The sequence below is a fragment of the Otolemur garnettii genome, unplaced genomic scaffold, assembly GCF_000181295.1.
Source record: "Otolemur garnettii isolate 467f Iridium unplaced genomic scaffold, OtoGar3 scaffold00010, whole genome shotgun sequence".
In the NCBI taxonomy this organism is placed as follows: Eukaryota; Metazoa; Chordata; class Mammalia; order Primates; family Galagidae; genus Otolemur; species Otolemur garnettii.
Window position 1 is genome coordinate 9287231 of NW_003852405.1, and position 22916 is coordinate 9310146.

Here is a 22916-nt window from a genome sequence, read left to right on the forward strand (position 1 = left end):
TGTTACGTTGCTCACTTCCCATCCCCCTCCCTGATGCTGGAGGTGAGGTCAGTATGTGCATCACGTTTCCCAGACGACTTTCTCGTTGGCTTGTTGTTTCTAAAACTAGGGTGAAGGGGGGCACTAAGGAACAGTTGGAGGAGGGACAAGGGACGACTTCTACTCTGGCAGCATCACTTTAGCAGCGGCAGAATGGGAAGCCAGAGCTCCCAGCTGAGACTGGCACATCGGGCCCCCATCTGCTGCACCTGCCCCCGAGGCCAGAGCTCAGCCATTCTCAGGCCCAAGTCCAAACACCAGCTGTCAGCATTCCTCCTCAGAGCCACCAAATTTCAGGAACTCCCCTTTAGTCCCTTTTGTCCCTCTGGCCTTAGAGGTACTACAAGTGTTCTCTCCAATACTGTGTTCTGGTTCCTTTGATGTTGCGTTTTTGGCATTTTTTTTTTTTTTTGACACAGTCTCATTCTCTTGCTCTGAGTACAGGGATGTGACATCATCATAGTTCACAGCAATCTCAAACTCTTGGGCTCGAGATCCTCTTGCCTCAGCCTCCTGAGTAGCTGGAACTACTAGTGCCCACAACAATGCCCAGCTAGTTTTTTCTATTTTTAGTAGAGACAGGGTCTCGGTGTTATTCAGGTTGGTCTCCAACTCCTGAGCTCAAGTGACTCACCCACCTCAGCTTCCCAGAGTGCTAGGATTACAGGTGTGAGGCACCAAGCCTTGCTCAACGTTGCCTTTTTACATTTTAGTCTTCTTTGTAACCAATTCCTTGTATTAAGTCCCTTCTGTGTGAGACACCTAGTGTGGACCCCACATTCTCCCTTGGGTCCTGTTAACCCATTCTCTCCCTTGGATCTTGCTCATTTTCTAAGCCTAGTACCCAGGCTTCTCTTGGAATCTGTGAGCTACTCAACATATTCCAGTAAATGGATCGATGGTTTAATTTACCAAAGTTGTTTCTGCTGCCTGCAACCAAAAGCCCTAACTGGGATCCGTGGCCAAGGTCATGCAAGGGATATGGACAGATTAGAAGGCAGGCCTAACTAATTCACAATCCAAGTACACAATTTTCACAGGCCTTGCTGTTTTGGAGAAAATATAACACAGAGCTTATATAAAATCTTCTGTGCACAAACAGTAACTTATACACACATGCAGAGAAAACAAGCTTTTCTATATGAAAAAGTCAAGTGTATTTACTTAGTTGATTTATTCACTCAAATTATTTTCTTTTTTTTTTTTATAGAGACAAAGTCTCACTTTATCGCCCTCAGTAGAGTACAGTGGCATCACAGCTCACAGCAACCTCCAGCTCTTGGGCTTAGGCAATTCTCTTGCCTCAGCCTCCCGAGTAGCTGGGACTACAGGTGCCTGTCACAACACCCAGCTATTTTTTTGTTGCAGCTGGGCCGGGGCTAGGGCAGGGTTTGAACCTGCCACCCTTAGTATGTGGGGCCGGTGCCGCACCCACTGAGCCACAGGTGCTGCCCTGCTCAAATTATTTTCTAGCAACAGACATAGGGCCAAAGGGCAAAAGTGCTGTGGGCGGTATGAGGCAATAATAGCTTTTCTATCATGTGAGAAATGGGAAGGAGAAGGGCTTCCAAACACACACACAGGAATCCTTCCCTAGGGGTGGCAGGTTGATGAGAGCACCTGTCTCTGCTCCCAGCATGCTCTGGGCCTCCAGGATGGCACCTGTCACCCAGGGTGCTAATGGTTGGTTTGGTGTCTATTCCCTCCCCACTGCAACCAAGGCTGTAAGAATCTCTCCCTTTCATATATGAATGTCTATCTGGAGTAAATGGTAGTATAGCTAATACACCTGCACAGACTGCTAAGAGAAATGATGAGCAGCTTTTAAGAAAGGAACACTAGCTCAGTGCCTGTGGCTCAAGTGGCTAAGGCGCCAGCCACATACACCTAAGGTGGTGGATTCGAATCCAGCCCGGGCCCACCAAACAACAATGATGGCTGCAACCAAAAAATAGCCAGGCGTTGTGGCAGGTGCCTGTGGTCCCAGCTACTTGGGAGGCTGAGGCAGGAGATTCACTTGAGCTCAGGAGTTGGAGGTTGCTGTGAGCTGTGATGAGCTGTGATGCCACAGCACTCTACCCAAGGGAATAGCTTGAGGCTCTGTCTCAAATAAATAAATAAATAAATATTTTAAAAAAGGAACACTGGACAGAATTGTCCAAATATGACAACAGGACATTGAAAATAACAGCAGTGACAATGACTGCACCTCGTATCCTCAAGCACTTCTTATGTGTGAGGCACTATGCTGCGTGCTCGGTGTGGACTGTCTCCCTGAACTCTGCAATGACTCCTTTACTGACACCTGCAGAGTGGAACTGGCCATGCACACACAGCTGCTAGGAAGCAGAGCCACCATCTGTACCCTGCAGCCAGTTTAAACAACTGTGCTGTGCTAAGACTCTTCCAATGCATTCTTTCCAGATCCCAAGATTTTAACAACTTGATTTCAAGTTAAGACTCAACTTGATCCTGTTTTTTAGGCCTCCAAATTAACAAATGTAACACACAGATTAGGAGCTGTACCCCCTACGGCAGGTGAGCAGGTTTTATAAAAATCCTTAAAACTGTTTCAAATGAGTTATAACCAAAAAACGATGGCGATGAGGGACTGTTTGTGGGTGTTATCAATGTATCTGGATGCCATTGGTGGGAAACTGGTTTTGGCATCGTGCACCAGGAACGCTCCAGCCTACACACAGCGGAGGGAGAATTCATCCGACCCTTACTCCACATGGCCACTAGATGGCGCCCTGGCATCAGTGAAGCGCAAGCAGAGCCGGGCATTGAGCTGATCAAACACAGAAACAAAATTTCAAAACTATCAAACTTTTTAAAATTCATCTCTTCCCAGGCCCTCACCTTAAAGTTAAGAAACCAGAGAACACCAGAATCAAGTAACTAGTACACTTATCCATTATTAAAAGTGAAAACTGCAAAATGATCAGGCAAATATAGAAAGGTAAAATATTAATTAGGCTTGATCATAATAAAAACGTAATCACAGTATCTGCTGTCTAATGAGCACCTATGATGTGCCCAATACTGTGCGAGGCAATCCATACAATACTCTAATCATCACTAGACAACCAGTAATGTGCGTTACATTTCCTCCACTGTGAGGGACAAGAAGACTGATGCTCAGAGAAGTTGTGGAGCTCGCTTAAGTTCACAACCAGCAAGGGATGGAGCCAGACTTCAACCTGCCAGGGCTCTTTACACCAGGCTTCAGTGAGCAGGCTGATACTTCAAATGGTTGGGATTCTCACTCTCAACTTATCTCTCTTTCTCTCTCCATGCATTTAAATGAAGTGAGATGACACTGCCACTTAAGAGATATTTTTCAGGAAATTTTGAAATCCAAAACACATTTGCTTCTGGTATCATTCATCTATCAATTCAAAATTGTTTAACAAAAAAGTAAGGTTCTACTCTTCACCACTACCAAAACAATGTGAATCAAGATGGTGGAAAGAAACTGTTGGCTGCTCTCTGCTGACACAAACACATACTTGAGACTCTTCCAATGCATTCTTTCCAGATCCCAAGATTTTAAGGCTTTCTGTTGCTACCTCCTAGCAACAGCTATTTGATCATTAATTCCTTTAAAAATCTCAGTTTTTGTATTAACAAACCCTTAAAAAATGACTTTCAGCCTCCTCAGGAAACAGAGCTTCTCAACTCATTTAAAAAAAAAAAGCAGGAAGACAAAGATCTCACTGTAATTGGATCACATTTATTAATTCCATCTGGAAATTGTTTTCTTAAGTTCAAAATATTTACAAAGTTAAAACCTTTTATAAAAAATATGATGAAGCTTCTAGTGATTATCTGATCTTAAGAAAAAAAAATCAATATTTCAGCAATAGCAGCCTAAATTAAATTGTTCTAGTCATCATAAAAACTAACAAATATCAAGTAGCAGCCCTTTCAGACCTTTTTTAAAACCTCAATATCAGAGGGCCCAATATCTGCATAGAAAAAACAGCAATATCTTACCAGTGGCTACTTCTTAATTATATTTAAAGTTTTATTCTTTACTGCTTAGGTTTCAATAGTGAGCATGTAATAATAATAAATTATACTATAATAAAATTTAAAAGAACACAGAACCTGGAATCAAATAGATGTGTGCTTGAATCCAAACACTGCCACTTACTAGCTGTATGAATCTGGGCAAGCGAGATAATTCCTCTCAGCCTCCATCGCCTCTTCCTTAAATAAATACTACCTACTCCAGAGGATGGTGCTGATCATTAAACAGATAATGTGTGTACAAGATGATAAGCACCATTCTTTGCAGGTAAACAAACAGTGGCTCTAGTTTTTTTTACCCATATTGCAATACAGGACCAAAAATATCCTTTTAAGATTTTTGACAAGATCCCTACGTGAAATATGCATATCCTTTTAATTAGTGATTCTACTTCTAAAACTTTAGAAAAGAAACTAGAGCTTCTAAAAGACGTATAAACATGTATGCCAAGCACAACAGTTTTCAAAAAGTGAAACGTAGATCTAAGTAAACAACCTAGATCTCATTTGAAAATAAATTAACGTAATTATGGCACAGTCATATGGTAGAACCATATACAATGTGGTCATGGAAAATTATGATGTGGATCTACATTTATTGCCATGGAAAGAAGTCTGTAATATATTAAGAGAAAAAATCTGGCACCAAGACAGCAATTATGTTCTGACCTCATTTTTATTTTAAAAAATTATTAAGGGCCAGGAGCAGTGACTGACGCCTACAATCCTAGCACTCTGGGAGGCCGAGGCAGGTGAATTGTCTGAGCTCAGAAGTTCCAGACCAGCCTGAGACCCCGCCTCTACCATAAAAACAGAAAAGCTAGCTGGGCATTGTTATGGGGGCCTGTAGTGCCAGCTGCTAGGGAGGCTGAGGCAAGAGAATCACCTAAGCCCAAGAGTTGGAGGTTGCTGTGAGCTGTGATGCCACGGCACTCTGCCCAGGGCCACAGAGAGTCTGACTCAAATAAATAAATATTAAATATGTGTATACATGCACATATACAATGTATGTACAGTGAGAGTTTAAATGTGTACAAATAAAAAATACATAAAAGCAAATAGAAGTTAAAAACCACTGACCACCAACTAATAAAACTAGTAAACTTGGGTAAAATGATAGGTCACTTTACGCTTTTTATTAGTTTATCTGTATTTTCTATTCTTTTTATAAACAAGCACATATTACCTCTATAAAAACATTTTAGGTGACTGTTTAAGAAAACTTGGTCAAACACCTAACTCCCAAATACAGAAATTCTTTCGCCTTTGCCAAAACAAATACCCAACAATAAAGCCACCACTGAAACAAGGCTCCTACAAAGATTTCCTGGGCATGTGTCAGATAATTTTACACAGAAAGCAGCTTTAATCAGTCTTATTTCAAAGATCAACTGCCAGAAAGCGGTCTCCTCGGGTTCTCAGCCTGCTATTCCTAACCCAACATAACGGAAGTTAATTAATCGATGTCCAGAGCAAAAAATATATTTTTTTCTTATCATAAATCTAATTCTGACTTTACCATAGAGGTCTTCTGTTTGTTTGCTAACTCTCTAGACCCGGTTTGCCCATCCACAGAGGAAAGCCATGCTTCAGGCAGAGTTCCCCGTTAGAAATGTCACAGGTATGAAATGCTAAGCATATCGGCAGAAATGCCCACAAATTACAAATTCTCAATGCATGAATGACAATATACAGTGAAACTACATTTCAGAAGAAATAACTGATGATGACGATGATGATAAAAATAAATCTAGGCTCGGCGCCTGTGGCTCAAGTGGCTAAGGCGCCAGCCACATACACCTAAGGTGGCAGGTTCGAATCCAGCCCAGCCCGCCAAACAACAATGATGGCTGCAACCAAAAAATGGCCAGGCGTTGTGGTGGGCACCTGTAGTCTCAGCTACTTGGGAGGCTGAGGCAGGAGACTCGCTTGAGCCCAGGAGTTTGAGGTTGCTGTGAGCAGTGAAGCCATGGCTCTCTACCCAGGGGGACAGCTTGAGGCTCTGTCTCAAAAAATAAATAAATAAATAAATAAATAAATAAATCTAAACCAGAGGTTACATATTAGGTTTGCTCAGAACACTGGAGCTCCACCTCTGTGATCAGACAGAGCAAAAGATGGGCATGATGTTCATGAATACTGTTTTTGCAATTTTATGTACTTCCATAAATTATTCTTAAATCTTTGGCGTGTGTCATTTACTTGTCTTTCAGGGAATGTCAGCAGACAGAAAAAAATCTGTAAATAGAAAATAAATATTGGGGCAGCGCCTGTGGCTTAAAGGAGTAGGGCGCCAGCCCCATATACCGGGGGTGGTGGGTTCAAACCTGGCCCCAGCCAAAAACTGCAAAAATAAAAAAAAATTTTTTTTAATAAATATTAATGGGAAAACTTGCATTTTTTTGTTTATTTGTTTTTATTTATTTTTTCCTGAGTATGTAATCCCATGGCTATTGATATACTAAAGATAAGTAGTTTCATTATGGCCAGCTAGAAAAAATGGAACTAAATATATCAGTGTAGGGTGGTGGCAATGTTGAAAAGCCCAGCTCTGGGTTGAGTACCAGCTCTACTTACTTTGTGACCTTGGACCTGATATTAAGCCTCAATTTACGTCCCTGTAATAAAGGAGAGAATAGTATCTACAGCTCATAGAGTTGCATGAGCATTAAAGGAGATAAGGCTGTATTAGCTAGCAACTAGCACATAGTAGGTACTCAATACATGACACTTACTGTCATCATCATTCTGCAACATGGCATTCCCTAGAGAATACCATGATGTGATTATGGCCAATACTTTAAGAACCACTAATTGAACTTTAGCAATCTGATTACTGGTTGAAGCTATTTTTTCCCTCAGATTCTTCTTTAATAACGTGGCCTGGTAAAATGAACCTCCTATTTATAGCAACCTAAAAATTTGTTAGTCTAAAACAGTGATTATGGCGCCACCTACTGGAAGTATAATATTTAACACGTTAGTTACGACTTTCAATTTTTTAAATTGTTAATAGGCACTCTTTGGAGAAGAGTATCAAAGGAAAGGGTTATCTGCAGAAATTAAAAAATTGAAGATGAACAAAAATAAATTTTTGAATAGTAAAAAAAGAAAAACCTACCATTTTCAATTTTGCTTTTAGGATGTGGTCCACTAAATGCTAAAAATTTTCCTGGAACAATCCAGTTGAAGTCACCATTTTCAACTCGCTGGCAGAATTTGGTGAGAAAAGAGAAGAAAAATATTTTATAATTCTTATACAATTGAAGAAACCCTTACAAGTAACACTGCTTTTCACTCTTAGTTCTAGATGAACTGGACGTACATGAAAATAAAGTAACACAGCTTAAAATAAAAACAGGCACCTTTGTCTCAAAATGCTGTTTATGAATCCAACCCAGCTTAGAAGCTTTTCTGTCTCTTCTGTCTGAAAAGTTTAGAAAACTTTATTTATGAGATACTTTGTTTAAAATAAATTTATCTCCTGGCTACGCTGCAATAAAATAAAATGAAAACAAACATTGCTTGTCCCAGCAATAAATAAGGGGAGGAAGGAATAAATGGAAAATCTAAGCACGTTCCATGAACCTGGTAAAACACACACAGTATCAGGTTCATGATGAACACATTTCCAGATTGTTTTGTTTTCATAGGCTGCTACCTGCTGTCAATGCTGATTTTTAGATTGGGAAACAGCAGTAGGCAGGAATGAAGGTTAGAGGCTCACTGGTCCCTCAAAGTATACCCCAAACTAGAGTTAGCCAACCTATACCACAAAGGTGATGAGCCCAGGCCAGGGTCGGACTGGTGACACACAAAAAAACCAGGTGCTCCTCAGCTCTAGCTAACTGGTCACCTTGCAGGAACGCCAACTGAATGCACCTGAGCTTCTAATTGGAATGTCGTGTGGAATCTCTATCTCTAAACTGTTGACTACTTCAAGTTAAGATTTTAAATACTATGAAACCAAATAAAACACACCCGTGGGCCGACTTTGCTCACCAGTTGCCAGCCTCTAGTGTAGTCTGTACCCGCTAAGGGATCCTCAAAAAAGCTGAAAGGCCAAGAAGGGGGTGGAGCACGCCCCAAAGCCCCACCATTTCCTCCACCTTCTTCCCTTCCCCAGGTGCCTGAACCCAGGGGGCACTGGGGCAGGGGCTCAGGTTACCCAAGATTTTACAGGTAATTAGGAGACGTCTGTGCCAAGTGTCACAAAATATTTGTACCACCTCTTCCCTTGTGACTTCTTTACAACCCCCAGCCCCCCACAGCCTCCCCCTTCTCAACCTCCTAGTCTCCATCTTCAGGGCAGGGACACACCACAGCTCTCTTCACTGGGCCACCCAAAGAAAAGGCTTCCCAAAGAAAAGGCTCCCCCCATCCCCGTCCCCATTCCATCTCCAGGGCCACAACTGTAGAAATCTGAGCCAAACATAGAGCCTGCATTCCCCTACAAGAACTCAATATACTTCTGTTAAATAAATTGAAATAATGCTGTCAAGGGAATCTGGGATTGCTAGTTTCATTAGATTATCCATTACCATTTCTGTGAAAATCAGAACTTGGCTGTAAAATTTTTTATTTTTAAGATTCAGATGTTTCGGCTAGGCGCCTATAGCTCAACCGGCTAAGGCGCCAGCCACGTACACCTAAGGTGGTGGGTTCGAATCCCCAGCCCGGACCTGCCAAACAACGACAGCTGTAACCAAAAAAATGGCCAGGCGTTGTGGCGGGCGCCTGTAGTCCCAGCTACTTGGGAGGCAGAGGCAGGAGACTCGCTTGAGCCCAGGAGTTGGAGGTTGCTGTGAGCTTAGATGCCACAGCACTCTACCCAGGGGGACAGCTTGAGGCTCTGTCTCAAAAAAAAAAAAAAGATTCGGATGTTTCTTTGCAGTTATAAAAAGTTAAAAATGCAACTTTACATGACCCCTTATAAATGTCTAGTTCCATCAATTTAATTGTAACAAACATAATATCTCCAAAATGCCCTAAGTAAATCTTCAGAGTCACTGTGAGTTTTATGAGTGGACACACCAAAGTAAACCTTGAACACAGCTATTTATAACAATTTGAATGAAAAACCAAAATACAATTTTTATGGCAATTAACTATTTTCTTGTTTAAGTCTCCAATTAATGATCCAATGTTCCTCTTGAGTAATTATTAAACTTAAAATACTATCTAAAGATTCAAGAATACATGTATGCTCTGATCAACAAAAGACTAAAACTAATTCTTGTAAAAGAAAACAGGTTTCTATGTTCACTAGTCCATATTCTTGGACTAGTAAACTACCACCACATAGGCTAGATAAATGCATTGTGCTATTTCTGCTTACTTGCATTGAGAGGCATCCATTTGGTTAAATAGTTACCTTTTATAGCCAACCATGTGCAAAGAGGCAAGGGACTCACTAAGATATGTTCATTCAGAACCAAAGGATATGTCTGCAATCTTCCTACCCCAAATGATAAACATTAGATAACATTGGGGTCTACCCAGCCCTTTGGATGAGGTTGATGGAACAAAGAGATTTAGGCCTTAGATCTAAATCTGAAAAAAATTAATAAAGGTTACAGCGTTCAAGTAACCTAATATAACAAGCTTACTTTGGTAATATTCCAGAATTAATATCTATTCCTTCTTTCGTAGTTAATTATACAAACATCAATATTTACCAATAAAATACTTTATATGACACAACTTGGTTTTTCTAATCCAACACACAGACACATACACTTCAAAGAAATCCAGATGAAACAGGAACTTAGAGCACTTTCCAACACTAACATTCTAAGTAAACAAATACCTAAGCAAGGGTGAGGTAAGAGTAGGATTCAACCTCTTCTGAGCTAAAGCAACTACCTACCAAATACCACGTAGAGGCTCGGCACCCATAACTCAGTGGTTAGGGCGTCAGCCACATACCCCAGGGCTGGCGGGTTCGAACCTGGCTGGGTCCTGCTAAACAACAATGACAACTACAATTAAAAAATAATAATAATAACCGGGCGTTGTGGCAGGCGCCTATAGTCTCAGCTACTTGGGAAGCTGAGGCAAGAGAATCACTTAAGCTCAAGAGTTTGAGGTTGCTGTGAGCTGTGATGTCAAGCACTCTACTGAAGACAACATAGTGAGACTCAGTTCCCCCCCAAAAAAATATATATGTGCGTGTGTGTGTATATATATATATTTGAATTCCTGAAATTAATATACTTGTGTTATTATTCACTTTCCTATACAATTCTTTAGTCTACAAATGATTCACTAGATTTCTTTTGAATAGCTAACTTTCTTGGTGCATTTAAAGTATAATTTGACTTGAAAGCACAAATTTTTACAACTGCTACAAAATCTATCTGTGTCTCTATTATAACGGTCACAAATATATTTCTCAGTCCAAACACTAAAAAATATTCATTCTTCTCATCATAGTAATAAACCTACAAACAGATAGAAAAGATACTCCTGGAACTTGAGGATCCCAAGATTGGTTTCTTTTATCAACAGATGTGTTTTCTAAGACTACATGGAAAAACATCTTTGAAGCACAATTCAATACTTGTTCAAACATTTGCTGAGCTTTTTTCTTTCTTTCTTTCTTTCTTTTTTTTTTTTTTTTTTGAGACAGAGTCTCACTCTGGCACTCAGGTCAGAGTGTCATGGCATCAGCCTAGCTCACAGCAGCCCCAAACTCCTGGCATCAAGCAATTCTCCTTCCCGCCTCAGCTTCCTGAGTAGCTAGGACTACGGTACCCACCATAATGCCCAGAGTATTTTCCTATTTTTAGTAGAGATAATGTGTCTCTCTTACTCAGGTTGGTCTCAACCTCCTGAGCTCAAGCAATCTTCCTGCCGTGGCCTCCTGGAGGGCTAAGATTACAAGTGTGAGTCACTGTGACGCCCTTGAGCCTCTTTTTATATATGTGAAGGACTACAACTTGCTGTGACACACAAAATCATAAAAAGCATTCTGTCTCTGCTTTTATGGAGTCCAAAGGTGAGTGGGAAGGACACACAACAGTAATAATAATGGCAGCAAAATCATGCACACGGCTGACGCTGAGCCAGGCCACGACTCTACTCCATGACCCTGTGAGGTAGGTGTTACCATCATCTCCATCTTACCCAGTAAAGAAAAAAGTGCATTAAACTTTAAGCGTTAGAATTGTATGAGGCATAACAGGGGCACAAGGAGTGTGTTAACATGTAAGAAGATAAAAACCACAATTATCTTCCTTAAAATTCATTTTAAAAGTGCCTCCTTTGTATTTCCCTAACTTCTAAAACAATGAAGTAAGTGTTGACCATAGAGCTGTGTCACGTAAACACAAAGCTGAGGTACTGTGTGAGCTTATAAAGTGAAGCTTTGGATGATTCGGTTTAAATGAAGCTGACATGTCATTTGGCTTCCAGTAATAATCAGACTCTAGATTATTAATTTAGATTTGGTTTTAATAGAAGCGGCATGGTGGAGGGAAAGAGCAGTATCTGGTGTGGATGACTGCTCCCCCTCCACAGCTAGCTACAGAGGGGAGGAGGGGGACCCAGGGAGGAAGGGGAGCATTTAGAGATTGTCCCAACAGCCCAGACCAGGGAACACCGGTGCTGATACAACATCAGGAAGCCAAAACCCAGAGCACATTTGCAGAAAGTATTCCAGGGTAAAGACACAGAGATTTGGGGTCGGCATACGTGGTTGTTGAAACTTGGAAACAGAGGCACTCAGTCACGGGAAGGATATATAACTGGGGATCATGAGGCCCTGGAGAAGAGCAGCACGTCAGCCTGGGCACAGGGAGAGAGGGGACCTGCAGGGAAAGTGGCACAGACAGTCCAACACGGAAGGAGAAGAAATGCAGGAGTCGCTTTACAAGTGAATCAGAGAGCGGCCACAGAGCAAATAGGGAGAAAAAAGACCACGCAGGCCACTGGGCTTAGCTACGGTAACTCCCGTGTCAGCAGAAACAGCCTCAGTAAAGGTGAGACCTCAGAGTCACAACTGCTGTCTTAAGAAGCTTGGAGATAAAAGAAGACACAAAGACCAAATAACAATTAAAGAAGAAAAAACCTCTGGGGAATTGGTTAGGACAGCATGGACCTCAGAATGTAGCACAGACTTAACCAACGTGATCCTCGAGCCAGTAATGGGTTCAAACGGGTAGAACGTGTTTGCAGATGTAGAAACACTGGGTCCCTCCACTTTGGCTGTTGCAGTGGCAGGAAGGAGTTTTGCTTCCTTAACCTTGTGGCCTTTGAGGGTTATAATCAAAGGCTCCGAGGGAATTCTTCCAATAGTTCTCCTAATAGCCAAATCACCGAGAGAGACACCTCCATAATTGCGCCAAGTGGTGAAGACACCGGCATTCTGGGGCTTGCCTGACCCCAGTCCTATAGTAAGAATTCCCATCTTCCCAGTTCCATAGTCCACAAAAAAGAAGGCAGACTAAGGAGCATCCAGATTATGTTCTGGTTTGCTGTACAAATTCTAATCTAAAGCAACGCCTTGAAATACCATACTTTCCAGCACTCAACACCAACTCCTCCTATTCACCTGGGTTACTGGTTGAGAGACAGGAGGCCTAATAAACTTTACTGGTTCTCAAAGTACATGCTAAAGGGCAATGGTCAGGAGTCCAATCCACGTGGTCCCAGGAAAATAACGCACACAGCTGACTCTGAGCTAGGCCACTACTGGTCCGTCTGACAATTTACTCATGCAACGATGGATAATACAATCAACCCGGAGACAGTCCTCAGTCATATATTAAACTAAACTGATGTTCCATGCAGACCCAGTCGCAGACGACATATCTAGCAATCCATGTTGCCAATAACTGATTAAAACTCACTCTCAAAACACAGATTGGCTGGTGATGAAAGAAAGATACGTCATTTCAAAACGTTGTCTACCATAGTAAAGGGGAATATTACTGCAAAATCAGAATAGTCTTAATTAATATGTCTTCATCACTTTCTACTGAAAACAGATCTAAAATACCTTGAGCTGTGCTATAGTCCTGTTTTTCATATTCATTCACTCATTTATTCACTAGTTCTTTCATTCCAAAACAGTTAGCACTCATTACAACTATACTGTACCTCTAGGTTACTTACTCAAAGAGGAATGAGACAGAGTTTCCTGCCTGAAAGTACCCTCCGCGTATTGGGAAGCCACAGAGGCACAAACACAGCATCGTGCGAGGCTGTGGCAGAAGTGATTCCATAGAACTGAGGACTCATCGTGCTGGGAAGACAGTGGACCAGGAAGCAGAGCTCACAGACAGGAGGAGGGAGCAGGCCCAGGTCCAGAGACATAGACAGCACGAAGAAGCTGGAAACCTGCGTGGATGTGGCACGAGGAGGAGGCAGAAAAGGACAGGCGTGGAAAGGAGGGAGGCCCATGTCCAGAAAGACCTTTGTGCCGTAGAAAGGAGTCTGCATTTCCTACACCCTGGAGTCAGAGTGGAGCCCAGGAAAGGCTTAAAACAGGGAAGGGGTAAGACCAGACTTAATTTTTAAAACCCACACTCTGATAGTAATGTGAAGGTTTGATCAAAGAGGCCCAAGATTCAAGAAAGCCCCAATCCCTGTCACCCAGAATGAAAGGCGAAGTGGCAGTGCCCAGAGCCTGAGACCAGAGCAAAGATGTTCACGCCAGGTTTACTGAAAGGGACAGCAGGGCAGGGCAAAGATGACATCCACAGGGGGCAATTGGGGACCCCTTTTATATGGGGAGATAAAGGGTGGGCAAATTCCCCAGCTTGCCCAGAGGGCTTTGGTGAGTTGGGGTTCTTTGGTGGAAATTTCTGGGGGCGGGGCTAACTAGGCCCTCTGTGTCCTCTGTCTGACGGGGAGAGGAGGAGAGGAGAGGGTTTGTTTTCGAGGCGCCCATTAGGCCCCCCAACAGAGAATAGAGCGATGCTCTCTCACAAGTCGTTTCCAGATAGGCTGCACTTTATCGTGGCCGTGGTAAAGGGGAATCGCTTTCTAGAATAGAAATACTCTTCTCCCCAAAGAGCATCCTTTAGGTGAAGACGGCCAGAATGACGACGTGTCAACCGCGACGTCTCAGGAGAAGAACATTCTACATTCAGCCTGTCACAGATCAGTGAGAACTCCTATGTAGATGATTCACTTGATAAGCATGAAAATGGGGCTCGTAGCAAGAGTCCAACACGGTGACTTCTGCAGAATGAGGCACGAGAACACACAGACAGAAGCAGAAGCTCTGAGCCTCCACGCAGAGAGATGAGAGTCCTAGCAGCCTCCTGGAAAAAGGAAATTTGGAACTAGCAACTATACTGAGCAAACAGGAGGTGTTCACGTCTGTTCAATAAACGAAATGAAAACTTATAAGACCATAAGGAGTGTACTGTGGCTTCTCGACTCACACAACCAGTGTTCATCTGCACACCACGGTTTCTGTAAAGCGAAGCTTCCCAACCAGTGTGACCGGATGGAGTTGCCTGGGAAGAATCCCCAGGCTGGTCACCAGCAGCCCTGAGTTATAATCACAGGGTATAGAGCAAATATTATTTTCTCCGTGCACCGTGAAGAACAAAAGGAAGGTCTGTGTAGTGACTCCGCCCTCAAGCAGGCAGTGCCTGGTGCTCTGTCATCAAGCAAGTGGCTGCCACGTGTGACGGTACTTCCATCAAACAGGTGATGGTGAGAAAGTGGCCCAGGGTTGGCCGTGAGTAAAAGCACAGGCCCAAGGCAGTGGCTGCTTGCTTTGATGTTCTGGAAAATATCCTCATTCTGACAGAACTACTTCACAGAAAGTTGTCTGTGTGTGTGTGTGTGTGTGTGTGTTTATAAGAAAAGAAATGCTTGGGTGGTGCCTGTGGCTGAGTAGGGCGCTGGCCCCATATGCTGGAGGTGATGGCCCAGCCCTGGCCAAAAACTGCAAAAGAAAAAAAAAAAAAAAAAGAAAGAAAGAAATGCTTTATTGGGAGGAGGAGAGAATGACACATAGAAAACAGCTCAAAGAAGAGAAAGTCATTTCTCAGTTTTGTAGGTAGTTTGAATTTTTAAGTTCCATTAATCCCCAAAAGGGTATTTAAGGCAGCTCCTTGAATCTGCATGGGCCCCATTTTGAATGGGGCAGTGGCCCCTTCTCTGCATTTCTTCCCCCACTCCAGCTAAGGACAGGTACTACGAGAGGGTAACACTTCCTCTGGGCTCTTTCAAGTTCAACCGTGTAGAGCCAACATAGCGACATCAACAAAAACGGCAAGCTTCAGGTGAACAGTGGAAAGCCCTTCAGGGACAACGGAACTAAGCAAATGAAGATATAACTTCACGTTCTGATGAACAGGGACTGCTTAAGGTAGCACCAGGACGATCACTGGAGTTTAGGCAAGGTATGGTTTGGTAAAGGCAGTTATCCCACTAAAAGTAGGAAAAAACGCCGACTGAAGATAGATTCTATAAAGGTGCTGCTTCAAGGCCCTTCAAGCCGATTATTAGCCTATGCTAGCATTAACCACTAAATGTCACTACTGGAGTGTGTACACTTCCTCAGGTACCTGCGGGTACATGATCTTTTTTTTTTTTTTTTATTTTGAAACAGAGTCTCACTCCATCGCTCTGGGTAGAGGGCTATGGTGTCGTAGCTCACAGCAACCTCAAGCTCTTGGGTTCAACAATCCTCCAGACTCAGCCTCCTGAGTAGCTAGAACTACAGGTGTCCACAATGCCCAGTTACTTTTTCTATTTCTAGTAGAGATGGGCTCTTGCTCAGGCCGGTCTCAAATTCATGAGCTCAAGCAACCTACCTACCTCAGCCTCCCAGAGTGCTAGGATTACAAGCCTGAGCCAGCTCGCCCAGCGCAGGTACATACTTTAATTGAAGGCTCAAGACCCTTCACTTTGACAAAAGGTCTATTATGGCTAGATTTCAAAGGAGTGGCCATTCTCTCAGTTTTTAGATTCTTTAAAATCTTAAGAAACCTAGTAGGAAAACACAAATGTTTGGCACTGATTCCTGGAGGAAGCTTCTGGATGGCTACCTGTAGTTACTCTTGGGGACCTTTCCAGCACAGCTGTCAGGATTACATCTGTTTGGTAAGTGCAAATATGAGGAACTGCACAGTTCCAGCTTGGCAAACAACAGCTTGGCAAAGGACCTGGAAAGACCACATTTTGGAAGATATTTTTCTAAGATGGAAGCCAAGGCCTGCTATTGTTTATCAAAAGCCATTTGCAAGTGACGTGAAAATAATGCAAGAGCCCAAGGTGTCCCACCCAAGCCTTCGGAATATCACAGGGCCTTGAAATTAACTTTCGTGTGAAAAGGTATCATGGGAAACAAGGAGACATAACCCGTCCTGCCTCTCCAAGGCCTCAGGTCACACTGATGAACTATGACGGCACACACAGCCCATCCTTCTCGCAGATTCTGTACTCTACTGTGTCTTGACATGTGGCTAGTCCACATTAAGATATGCTGAGATATAAACCACACACTAGGTTTCAAAGGCTAAATTCAAAAACAAAAGTATACAATGCCTCACTAATAATTTTTATATTGATTACCTATTGAACCATTTTAGAGACATTGCATTAAGTAAAATACATCATTCATGTTAATTTTATTATTGCTTTTTCAGTTGTTCTGAATGTGGCTTCTATTAAATGGTGCTCCTTTAGACCCTTCAATTCCAGGAAGAGGATAGATAAAACCTTTTGCAGAATGAGCAGAGGTTTATCTGTAGACCGTACGTGCGCAGTCCCCACGTTCCGCTGACCTCATCAGCAGCAGATTTCATGAGCCACACTTTTATCTTATGATTCCCTTGTAATCTCACATACAGATGCAGTCTCACTGGCGTAGGCTTTTTCTTGAGCTGTATTGTTTATTGAGAGTACTTCAGTTAAAAAGTGCCTTTGACAAGCTGCATTCTGAGCATGCCCTAATCATCCAAGGTTTACAGTCTCACCAACTGCTGTCAACAATGAAATTTTACTTTGAAAACAGTAAGACCTCCCTTGGAATACTGACTTTGTGGGAGCCAATGAGATGTGTCAGGTCAGCTAGTCCACCAGTCCTCCAAATAGCCAGACTCACTAGACCAGGGCAAACAGCAAGAGGAGTTATGACAAGAAACTGTTAGCTGTGATACCATAGCACTCTACCCAGGGTGACAGCTTGAGCCTCTGTCTCAAAAAAAAAAAAAATTCCCTAATCCATAGGGACTCGCAATTAGACGGAAGGGGTTCTGATTTATTCATTCCTTAAGCAAACATTTATGAAATGCCTCCCAACTGCCAATCACGCTTCTGCTGTGGTGTTCTATTCTATAGGATTTATAATAGAAAAGATGAATTATTCACAGAAAGGAAGCTGTTTGATAGATAAACTTTTCAAATGTTCATCAAAACTGACCGTCCCCCACGGACACCAGGGCTGTTATGATTGTCAGTTGGAGAGAGCGTCTGACCACATTCTTACCAGGTTTTTGTTTGTAAGTTAGTTGTTTTTCCAACAGCTTTTTTCAACTATCCCTCAGCAGCACCATGAAAGAATAATAAAATGTCAATTAGTTTTTTTGTCTTTGGTGTGGTATTCGTTCCTTCCTCTCCATCTCTCCTTTTTTTTTTTAGCTGGGGCTGGGTTTGAACCCACCACATCTGGTATATGGGGCCGGCGCCCTACTCCTTTGAGCCACAGGGGCTGCCCCCTCTCCATCTCTTAACACCCACACCAGATCTCTCCCTGAACTGGAATAGATTTAGTGTCTGGCCAAGTATCTTCTCCGTGCTCACACATATGAGGGGAGAGATCCAGGCTACGGATGGCCCTAGAACTTACCCATGTTGGGGGCCTACTTTAAACATACAAAATTATTAACACCAGTTAGGTATAAGACTTTCAAAGGTACCCATGCAAGTAGATGAGGGTTGGGAGGAAATCTCTAAAATGCAAGCTTCGTTAAGTAAATCACCTCTAGTCACGTAAGACAGACATATATACCTACGTGTACAGAATGATAGTGTTTGTTTGATTTTAAAAAGGATTACAATCACGCTTCTGTATCTTTTCTTTTCAACTATACATTATGGAAATTATTTCAAAACAAGGACTATCTTGATTCACTTTTTTTGAATGACAACATATCCAGCCTTCTCCCTTGTATGTGCACATTCCCTTTGTTGCTAGTTATTTGGGGAAAAGGTTCTTTTGGAATTAAAAATGTCACCTGGGCTGGGCACAGTGGCTCACACCTGTAATCCTAGCACACTGGGGAGCTGAGGCAGGTGGATCGCCTGAGCTCAGGAATTCGAGACCAGCCGAGCAAGGGTGAGACCCCATCTCTAAAAAATAGCTGGGTGTTGTGGCAGGTGCCTGTAATCCCAGCTACTCAGGAGACTGAGGCAAGAGAATCCTTTGAGCCCATGAGTTTGAGGTTGCTGTGAGCTGTGACTCCATAGCACTCTATTAGGTGGAACAAAGTGAGACTCTGTCTCAAAATAAATAAATAAATAATAAAAATGTCACTAAATGGTACAAAACAAAGAATACTCCTTGGTGATTGCTAATAAATTGCACCGGATCTGTTAATTTGGGGGAGAAATGGCAGTTTCATGATGTTAAGTCTTTCCAAGAACATAGTATACTTTTTTCCATTTGACCATGATCACCTCTAGTCACGTAATACAGACACATATGCCTGGATTGCTGTGAGCTGTGACGCCTCGGCACTCTACCCAGGGTGACAGCTTGAGCCTCTGTCTCAAAAAAAAAAAAAATTCCCTAATCCATAGGGAATTAATACTCTAATAAGGAAAATAAAGCTTATACACAAATAGCCATGACATAAGAAAAACGGAAAGTGCAAATTGCAACTCATACAACTGCAGAGCAAGGAACACTTCAGAGGTGAGACTGATCTGTGCGGATTTGAGCAGCCACAAAGTGGAGGAGAGGGAAGGGTACAGGAGGCGAGAATCAGAGAAGGAAAATAAGCACAGCAAATAAGCACCTTGCAGGGGCTGCAGCAGAGGGGATACAGAGAAGAAACAGGAGAGGCGGCTGAGAAGCAGGCTGGGGGTCGTCACAGAGGAGACCCCAGGACAGGAGACGGCATCCTCAATCCGCACGGCAGTGAGTTTGGGGCCAAGAAAGAGACGAGACGAGACAAGACGAGACCTCTGTTTTACGATCACTCAGTCAGCCAGGTGCGGTAGCTCACACCTGTAATCCTAGCACTCCAGGGGGACGACGCGGGTGGATAGCCTGAGCTCAGGAGTTCGAGACCAGCCTGAGCAAGAGTGAGACCCAGTCTCTAAAAAATAGCCGGCCACTGTGGTGGGCACCTGTAGTCCTAGCTACGTGGGAGGCTGAGGCAAGAGAATCACTTGAGCCCATGACTTTGAGGTTGCTGTGAGCTATGACACCATGGCACTCTACCAAGGGCAACAAAGTGAGATTCTGTCTCAAAAAAAAAAAAAAAAGATGACTCAGTCAAGTATGTGCCAGACATCCTGGGAGAAGAGGGGACAGCACCCAGGGACAGGTAGTTAAACGGTTAACATAAACAGACCACAGGAGAAGATGTGGGACCTGAGCCAGGGAAAGGAGGTCGGAACAGAGAGGACAGCAGAGATACCAGCAACAGACATTCAAATACTCACTAGATTAGGGAACAAAAACCTGATGTTTCTAGTCCTGAGCCCGAGTGAACAGTGGGACAGCAAAGCCAGTAACACACACACACACACACAGCAGAAGACCATGTTTGGGTGAAAGATAATCAAATTCTTTTCAGATATGTTAAACTTAACATGGAAGTAGGATATCAAATAGATACATCCTGAACTGCAGCACACAATGTCAGGGCTGTCCTTGGCTAAGGATGGTGACTAACTGCGTCTCTCCTCAGGGGAAGCCCAGCAGATGAGCTCACTGTCAGAGAATGTTGAGCTACTCACATTCGACAGTCTTCTCATCTTTCAGGAAAAGTTAACTACTTCTAGACTCTTCCGTATCCTGCTCGGAAGGTGCTGTTCTTTAATGCATCCTTATAACACAACCCAGCTTTTGCCCAAACTCTGCACCCGTGAGCAGGTGAGAAGACATTATTTGAAAGCTTTCTAAGGGTGCCCCAGGAAAAATTATTCAGCCAATATTGCAAATAAAATATATGAGGTCAAAAGTATTAAAAGGTGCAAATCTAGTTTTGTTTTTAATAAAACCTGGATTTTAAAATAAAACTAATAATTTAATTACCTAGCTATAATTTTAAATTATTTTTTCTTATGACCTCAATGTGCAAAGTGACTGCCAATAAAAGTTTGATATGAGATTACGTGTGTATATGAGATTGTGTGTGATTGAGATGAGATTTGTGTGTGTACAGCATTTTCTCAGATGAAAACTGTGGTGACTCCTGGCTCAAAGGCAAGCACCAAAGTGCAAAGGACAAAGCTGCCAACTGCAGAAAACTCTAGAACACTTTTCTTTAGCAGCTACTCACTTTGTCATACCTGAGCTTGCGATGGGAAAGAGGAAATTAATCAACATGAAATTGTGTTTCACAAAAAATTTAAATGTACAAACCTCGTAATGTTCATATTCATCCACATCAAATGTCTCAAAGTCAAAAAATCCATGTTGTAATCCCTAAAAGCAAAATTTGAATTAGTTTTTCCACACTAAATTAATAACATTGACTTGTCATTTCTAGAACTCCTACTTATAAAATGATCCTTATTCACTTAGAAAAGCTTAAAAACTTTGTTTTTTTAATGCATACCTAGAAATCATTTTACAGCACTGATAATATTCCCTTCAGACTGTCTTAGAAGTGAAACCAAACAAATACTGAGAATGGCATGAAAATATGTCCCACAGGCTCGGCGCCTGTGGCTCAAGTGGCTAAGGCACCAGCCACATACACCTAAGGTGGTGGGTTCGAATCCAGCCTAGGCCCGCCAAACAACAATGATGGCTGCAACCAAAAAATAGCCGGGCGTTGTGGCGGGCACCTGTGGTCCCAGCTACTTGGGAGGCGGAGGCAGGAGACTCACTTGAGCCCAGGAGTTGGAGGTTGCTGTGAGCAGTGAAGCCACAGCACTCTACCCAGGGGGACAGCTTGAGGCTCTGTCTAAAAAAAAAAGAAAGAAAAAAGAAAATATGTCCCACAAAAGATGCCTCTTGAAGGCGGTGCCCATAGCTCAGTGGGTAGGGTGCAGGCCACATACACCAAGGCTGGTGGGTTTGAACTCAGCCCGCACCAACTAAAACAACAATGGCAAAAAAAAAAAAAAATAGCTGGGTGTTATGGCAGGCGACTGTAGTCCCAGCTGCTTAGGAGGCTGAGTCAAGAGAATTGCTTGAACCCAACAGTTGGAGGTTGCTGTGAGCTGTGATACCAGAGCACTCTACACAGGGTGAAAGCTTGAGACTCTGTCTCAAAAACAAAAAAAAAGATGCCTCTTGAATTCTAATTTATATTCCTTTGGTACCCAAAATGAATTATGTATATAAAATGGGATATAGCTAATTTATAGCTGAACCCCATTGAGGACTATGCCTAACCATAACAGAATATGTCACGGTGATTAACTTCTCCAACAGAAACTGGAAAATCAGTTATTTTTCAGAAATTTTATTCTCTTCTTTATCATAATGAGATATTTGCCCAAAAAAAAAGTAGGGTATTTTTACTTTTTTTTTCCTTCCCACCCCCAAATAGTTTCACTAAATCAATTCTTATTTGTTCCTAAAACTCCACATTGGGAAACACAAATACTCCTTTTGTAACTGATGACTTAGAACTTTTCAAAACTATCCCTTGGTCAGATCTAATATTTGAAGAAGACAAAGAGTCTTTTATTGTATAAAAGGCGAAGCTATACAGATTACAACAGAATATAAAACCACAGCTACCCTTAAAAGTTACATGATCAAGTCATTAAAAATAGAAAGAGAAACTAGTAAGCCAAGCCCCAGCACATCTATCTTTGAAAGCACTTTAGAGACCAGGGTATTTTTCAAAATGTAGAACACAGACCATCTGCATCAGCAACACTTAGGGTGACTTATATTTAAAAAAAGAAAAAAAGCAGATTCCAAGGCCCTTTCCCAGAACTATCCCATCAGAGTCTCTGGGGATAAAATCCCAGAAGTGAAACCAGGGTCAGTATTTTTAGCATGTCTTCCTAGGTGACTCCTATAGAGGCTAAATTCTGACAACACTGGTTAAAACATCTCCTACAGAATAAGAAAAACAAATTATTTAGATTATTCCACCTTTAAAAAAAAACCGAGTTAAAGCATATGCACTATTATAGAGAAAACAATGAGAAAAATCTACTCTAAAGTATCCACTTTTCTTCATTTCTCTCTATTTTCAAAGTATGTATTTGTTATGTCTCTGTATGGAGCAGTCCACATAACATATAAACCACGCTTATGATATCAAAATCGGAAAAATAGGCTCCCTAAAAGGCAAAAATGTGGCCATATATTCTGTATGTGGATACGTTCTTAGCAGGGTACTGCTCCTTCCCACAAAAAAGGGCCAGAACCTGGTGCCTTAGGTGAGAGAATGGACATGCAGGAAATGGTTCAGGTGCTTAAAGGAATGTGGAACAATCTATCAGATCATCTAAAATCTATAGCTGAGTAAACCCCCAACGTGGGGCAAAACAAGAAGTTTACAGAAGACCTTATTCATCAACAAGTCCTACCCTTCCTCTACGACAGGAAGGATGTCACACGTTATCTATGTCAAAGCAGGGATATTCCAGGGTGAACCTCGTGAATTTCTTTTTTTTTTTTTTGAGACAGAGCCTCAAGCTGTCCCCCTGGGTAGAGTGCTGTGGCATCACAG

The 22916-nt window shown here is 42.3% G+C and overlaps 1 protein-coding gene across 4 annotated transcripts in view; it reads right to left on the reverse strand.

Moving 5' to 3' along the window:
- Window positions 1-22916, reverse strand: part of CDC14A (cell division cycle 14A) — a 191818-nt gene that overhangs the window by 70601 nt on the left and 98301 nt on the right. For 3 of the 4 annotated variants that reach the window (XM_003784115.3, XM_023509846.1, XM_012801650.2), the window contains exons 7-8: window positions 20639-20701; window positions 7196-7283 (exon numbers count right to left, since the gene is read on the reverse strand). In XM_003784115.3, coding sequence (XP_003784163.1) covers window positions 7196-7283; window positions 20639-20701 — 151 coding nt within the window. The remainder of the gene's footprint in view (window positions 1-7195; window positions 7284-20638; window positions 20702-22916) is intronic. The other variant, XM_023509847.1, reaches the window with a different exon arrangement.